At 34.4% G+C, this 6,845-nt stretch overlaps 1 protein-coding gene across 1 annotated transcript; it reads right to left on the bottom strand.

The window, feature by feature from the left end:
* Nucleotides 1–3,638: 3,638 nt before the first annotated feature.
* Nucleotides 3,639–4,974, bottom strand: LOC127855548 (uncharacterized). Its single transcript, XM_052391276.1, has 3 exons — nucleotides 4,822–4,974; nucleotides 4,251–4,455; nucleotides 3,639–3,969 (listed from the first exon to the last, which is right to left on the bottom strand). Exons 1-3 carry the CDS (start codon nucleotides 4,943–4,945, stop codon nucleotides 3,654–3,656), a joined length of 645 nt encoding a protein of 214 aa, XP_052247236.1. The 5' UTR covers nucleotides 4,946–4,974; the 3' UTR covers nucleotides 3,639–3,653.
* Nucleotides 4,975–6,845: the final 1,871 nt, after the last annotated feature.

Genomic DNA, 6,845 nt, shown 5'->3' with positions numbered 1-6,845 from the left:
GTTAGAGTAATAAATCACAGAGATTATGATCTGAGAACTGCATGGAGTCTGAAATGAAACAAAATGCCGACAAATCAAAATGATCGCAGCCTAATGTTTCAATATAAAAATCGACATGTAGACATATATGATGCAATTATTAAAATCAATTATGGGTTTGTCGTGGCTACAAACTGAGAAAAGCATAAACAACACGAAATTATCACTAATCCAGATGCGGGAGCCTACAATTAGGTGAGAGCACAGTTTCCTTTTATCATCGGTGTCTAAAAAGACAACAACACTGTCATGTGCATGGGTGTGAAATACATGTTTATATTTGGAAATTAAGACATATTCCGTTGAAATCTGCTAACAATTCCGACTGTATATTTAATGCTAGAATTTGTAAACGGCGCGCTAACATAAAACAATCAGAAGTGTGTTTCGGATTACTAATTGGTATTCTTAAAGGGGGAATTCAACAAAAGATTTATATTTGTAATATATGTGTAATGAATTAAATATTACTTTGTTAAAAAGCTTTCCGTGTCGAAAAATATTTTGATAATATAATGCATGAAAAGCACGATTTCCAGGAGGATTACACCTGATTGCTATCATCAGTAACTGACCACGATTTTATCGTGGAGGGGTACACATAAGGATTAGTGTGGTAGGTATTTAACAAAGCCATAACACTGCAATAAACCAATTAACTGATTGATTGATAGTGACATGGGGGTTATTCAGAGGCAATCAAATTACCGCTAATGATTATCACACGCGCATTTTTCTTGCAAAAATTAGGATATTAAGTTTTTTATTGTCGTCCGTAAATAAGACGCTTCGGAAAAAAGTCGCTTCTTTTACCCCCGAAAAATACGGTAGTGTGTTTTCTGTCTTCGGAAATTTTATTGTACTTTATATTTGCACTAACTATGCATAAGTGGAAAAGATAATGAACATGAGCGATGAATAGTTAGAGCATCGATGTAATTACATCGATGGGTGGAACTGATTAGAATTATTGTTATAAGTTCAATTATGTGTTACAATAATACGATTTCTTTCACTTGCATTTATTTACAAAGAAAGAATACAATTATTTAAAAAGATGATGAAAAATCTAATAACGAACAATTTGGGGCTTTTTCCAGCCATTTTTGGAAAAGGAGTATGGTCTAATTGGGATTTTTAAATCGATTAAATGGCGTGTACAGTACATATACAGTCTAATGTCATGCAGTTAATCTTTATTATGATCAGATTCGTCAGAAAAGCCCATAATTTAACATAAAAGTATTGATATAATAGCAATGCAGTTGATCGTCTCGGCAGAAACGACGCTGTACATATTGCGGATGTACAGCTCTGACGACACAGCAAGGGAGGTAAGTCAGTCAAACTTTTGGAAAACGGTGCATTATTGGGAGCTTTACCTGGTGATTTATGGCATAAGGCGTAACGCTAAATTATTGCAAATATGTTTATTCCGCATTTTAAACATTTATCTTTGATATTATTAAGTTTTCAAAAGTGTTAAAATTGACCTTTAATACGTACAAAATATTACCCGTGGGGACATCAGGGTGTCAGAAGGTTATTTTCACAGGTACTTGAATTTTTTTTTCTGGTCCTTAGATATATATAATAATAAGAGAAAAGGTATCCAACGATGATGTCACAGGTGTATTAAATAACACGAAGCAACAGCATGAAAGATCAAACAATGCACACATATGTCGTTGTGGTTGCCAGAAGGAAGCGCCCATCTATGATTAAACACCTTTTATTTGATGAAAATCTACCAAGTATGTCCAAAACAACTAAAAGTTTCACAAATATGACCCCAAAATTCAAGTGTTTAATTCTCAGCGTCCAAATGTCAGTTATGACGGAAGGCGATTTCGGACGATTTTTCAAAAATAAACAAGAACTTCGCTATAAATACAATGTACGTTTTTCATAGACTAAATTTTCCTTCGAAATATATCGTTCTTTAGTAACGGCAGAACAAAAATACCCAGAAAAAGTAGAAAATACACAAAATATTATTATTATAAGTTCGAACAGTATACATGTTTTTGTTGGAACGCGCTAAATTTTATCGTGTTGTCAATTGGTTGAATGAGTCGTAAATTATAGAACATGTTTACCAATTTTATTTTCAACCAATGAAACGTTTTCTTTCCGTAACACCGATTTCTGCTTCAAAATGGTGGTCGTGATGGTGCGAAGTACGCTAAATGTGTTGTTTCTTCTGAATTTCCGACTTTTCACCGTTCAACTGGGACTAAAGATCGACGTAGTTCGAAGGAAAACTTAGTAACTGAAAAAAAAACGTACTTGAAGTTTATAGCAAAGTTCTTGTTTTATAGTTGAAAATCGACCGGAAATCGCTTTGGACGTCGAGAATTACACACTTCGATTTTGGGGTCATATTTGTGAAACTTTTAGCTGTTTTGGACATACTTGGTAGATATTTATCAAAAGCATGGTGTTTAATCAAATATAGACGCTTCCTGCTTGCAAACCACAACGACATATGTGTGTATTGTTTGATCTTTCATGCTGTTGCATTGTGTTACTCAATACACCCGTGAAATCATCGTTGGATACCTTTTCTCGTATAATATATATATATATATATATATATAAGGACTAATTTTTTTTCAAGAACTTGTGGATATTTTTATTAAAGTTTGAATGCTCAAGATGTGAATGCTATGCATTAAAGGAGAACATCAACGCCTTTTGGAATGTTTGTGCATGAGGGACGACGGGCAGACATACGGACGGTAAGACGGAACGGCATTCATTGTGATTCCATGACATTCCCTTACTATGTAGGCGTGGGATAATTATAAATATATTAAATGTTAATTTCAGATATTTCATTCATACAAGACTAAATGAAGGAATATTACATGTCCCCCTAGCATAAATCATAGATATAGCATTCATAAAACAAGAAAATGTCCACATTCAAAAACATAAACCATGTAAGCTTCATATAATCAATTTTGATTTCTTGTTTAGCCCTATGTTTAGTTGTTATCAAAACTGTGAACTTTTGATGAGTGTATGGATGTCAAAGTAATGATTCGTTCACAGCATGGATAAAGGCAGTTATGAAGGACAGCGCTTGTACACACTCCGGAATTATGTCAGACTATTTCGTGTCATGATTGTAAACCGCGTGTATTTCGAAGTTTGTTCAGGTCATTTCCGAGCCAGAGGTAATATTGAGTTAGGACCCGGACTTTGCAAGACCTTTCCAACCTAATTATGGTACTAGACGCAGGAACGTTACGACAAATTTTGCATTGTATCGTCACTTTCAAGCTATTTCGCTTTAGACTGAAAGATTTTTCAATTTTTGTGTGGTCTTGTGTTGTGTGGGGAAGCCAGAGTACCCGGAAGAAACCCTACCTATCCGGTATGGTAACCACCCATCAAAACCACATGCCGCCGTTAACAGCATTTGAACCCGGATTGCCTGGTCGATAAGCGAGTGAACCAACAACTGCGCTAGCCGGAATGCCATTGTTAAAAGTAAAGCGACATTTCAAAGCCTTTACATAAAATAACAACTACGACAGTAACCTGCTTGCTGTTTAATTGTTGGAAGTTTTCCATAGCAATTTAACATGCTATTTATAAGTGCAGCTTTAATTAGAAGACTGTGTTTCTTCGTCTTCCTCATTACTGTCCCCTTCCCGCCTGTATCTTTGAGGGTTTCTGCGTCTATCACTGCTTGATTTCGAGGTATGGTGGTCTTTTGTTCCCGATGTATTGTCCTTGTGAATGTGGATATTCAAGTCCTTGGATGTCTTAATGACACGAGTCGACGGGTTAGAGTCACTGCTGTCTGAGTGAACATGGATTTTTACCTTCCTGGATGTCTTTGACGTGTCATGGTGAGATGAGTCGGAGCTACTGCTGTCGGACTTAGGGTCGTAACATTTTTGGCAGCAAGAACTTGGACTAAAATAAATACCAAAGATATACACATAAGGGCGCAAAAAAATTTAGGTTGCATGTAAAATAAATTGATATATTAAGAGAAAATACGTTATATCAGATACATGTTTTCAATTTTGCAAAGGCGCACGGATATGTTAATTATAAAGTTTGTTATTGTTCATCATAAATCATGTGCAATTTCCCAGATATCAGTAGATTGAATATCATCAAACTGATGTAAATAATAAACAGAACTAAACTTTTCCTTCAGGTAATAAGATACAATTACAATTTATACTTACGGGTAGAATCGCTCGTTCACAGGACACTTGAGGTCCGGACATCTCGTAGTGGCGCACTGCGGAGCGCACTGGACACACGATCCAGAGGTTGTCTGAAGGGCCGTGCCGCAGTTAGCAGGCGGACATTCCTTGCGTCTGCACGTGTAACGACCATGGTATGAACAATCGCATATCACGCCGTGGTCAGACGGGTCCTCAAATTGGCCTAAAATTATGCGTAGTGGAAGCGTATATTGATGGCGAGGACGTTCACGTGCACTTTTTTTCAAAACGGTTTGACGGGTCAAACATTCGCCAAAACGCTTGGGCATGCTTGTTTGCCCGTTTACGCGATGGGCGAATGATAAAATGTTTCAATTATTGTATCGGATGTTTAAAAAAACTCTATCATTCGGTCATTCCACGACCTTTATTGAATTATGTGTTCATGTTTGATACCAATCCAGAAATATGGTTTACAAGCCCATGTGATATTTTAAAATATACTTTATTGCTGAGTCGTTATTGTTCTTATTACAAAATAAAACAGTAAAACACAGATTCTAGAACTATATAATGTATGTGTACTTACCAAAATTAAAATACCGTCCGCTCTTCAAGCACCTGATCTTTCTAGCTAGATGACCTAATAAAAAAAGAGATTCGTAACATGATGGTACTACTAAAGCTATAACCGCAAGTAGAACGAATTTCATGATGAGTTGACGATTGGCTTTAGCTAAACGGCTGTTGAATTTCAGGTGCTTTCCTTTTGAAGGGAAATAATTTCCAGAAAGAGCTTTTTACCGTTATATATATGCAACCAACTTTATATCAAAACTGTATGTCCCCCGATAATTTGTAACTATAACCTGTACAGATTCAAATATGAGAGATTGCACAAATGCTATTACTATTATTCCAATACAAACAATTTTAATACACTGTTTATATTGATAATTGTAATTGCAGAATCCGCTAAATTAATAAACGTATCATATGTTCTCTTTATATATGATAGGCTCATACAATTAAATAGAATACCTTATGGTTTCCATTTATTTGTTCTATATTTATATTGTTTTATATTTATTTATTATAGTTTTATCTACATGCATTCTTATAAAAAGTTGCTATAATAATATAGTTGCCAGGAGTTTGAATAATAATAAACGGCAAATTGATTTAAACTTGACTTTCATAGTATCTAAAGTCAGTCTAAAGCCATTACGGAATCGGCACGTAAAAAGCTTGTTGTTGTTGTTTTTTGTAGTGAATTGGGACTTCTCTGGATATGATCAAAAAGCGCCTAAAACTGTTCCAAGAGTTATTATAAGAATATCAAAGGTTATGACGTTACATTCTATATTGTAAAAATTGTTTAAAATGTTCAAATTCTGATTGATGAAATACCCAAAGCTAGTTTGTAAAATATGTATGAACGATTTGGTAATTTGATAATGTATTTCCGCCATTTTGCAATACAATTTACAACAAAATTTTATATATTATTTAGGACTTACGTCAGTGATTTAATTCAGGTGTACAATAAATTTTGAAACGGATTTTCGTAACACTAGCAGCTGGTTCAAATGGAAACATATTTGAGTTTAACGTCCTCAAAACAACAGATTATTAATGATAATCCTACTGAATAATATATAAAATAACATGTTCAGATGTAAAATATAAAGTATTAGTGTCGTTGTCTTAATCTCACCATTTGCATAATAAAACATCTAAAAATGGCATTGTTGCGTACCATACAACACGAATATTTAACGAGTCAGAAGGCAATTATATCAGAGAACACCTATTTAGCGCCGCATGATTGGATTAACGGTTGACACTTTAACATTAAGGTAAATAGATTAGACAAAGGTGTTGGTAGCAGCTATAACCACGAACGCAGTCGCTGTTAAGAACTAATATTCACTGCATTTCAATAATTTGTATTTTATACTGTAATTGCACTGTTGATGAGCTTAATGGAACTCGAAATCAATGTCAATAATGGGACTAAACTTTTTTCTGTATGAAGCAATTTGGTCTCGCAATACAAACTTCCAATTAGTTATACTCGAACATGAACAATATCAATATCACATATCGTTACTATAAATAGTAAGAAAATGACGTCGGAAGAATGGGATCGCGCGGGTTATACTGAACAATATGGCGTCCACATTAAGTATAGCAGACGGCGATCAATAAAATTAAGCCAAAACTCAACGAAAGAATCAAACATAATTATAATGACGCGTAGCACACAATTTAGATAATACAAATATCGATTGAAACTGAAACACATCTTTACATTAAATTTATACCTCAACGTGTGATTAATCAAGATTCATCAAACACTGAAACAGCACAATACAGAAAAGACACAAATACCTCGATGACAACTTAAATCCGGTTCTGATAATAATAAAATATCACAGATTTGTATTTCCTTTTTCTGTTATTCCATCCGTTTATCTTTTTTGATTTTAAATCACGATTTTTTTTTAAACGATTGCATCGAATGCTTAGATATCTAACACTTTCACCATAATCACGATTTACGAAATCGAATGTCGGAGCGATTACAATAATTTTATTTGTCTCGAAGCT

The sequence above is a fragment of the Dreissena polymorpha genome, chromosome 13, assembly GCF_020536995.1.
Source record: "Dreissena polymorpha isolate Duluth1 chromosome 13, UMN_Dpol_1.0, whole genome shotgun sequence".
Lineage (NCBI taxonomy): Eukaryota > Metazoa > Mollusca > Bivalvia > Myida > Dreissenidae > Dreissena > Dreissena polymorpha.
The sequence above is the reverse complement of the archived record's forward strand: the minus strand, read 5'-3'. Positions and strand labels throughout refer to the sequence as shown.

Coding starts and splice junctions, on each gene's coding strand:
- LOC127855548 (XM_052391276.1), bottom strand. CDS start 4,945: ATGAAATTCGTTCTACTTGCGGTTATAGCTTTAGTAGTACCATCATGT. Junction 4,456..4,821: donor CGGACGGTATTTTAATTTTG/GTAAGTACACAT, acceptor GCATAATTTTAG/GCCAATTTGAGGACCCGTCT. Junction 3,970..4,250: donor GTGAACGAGCGATTCTACCC/GTAAGTATAAAT, acceptor TATTTATTTTAG/TCCAAGTTCTTGCTGCCAAA.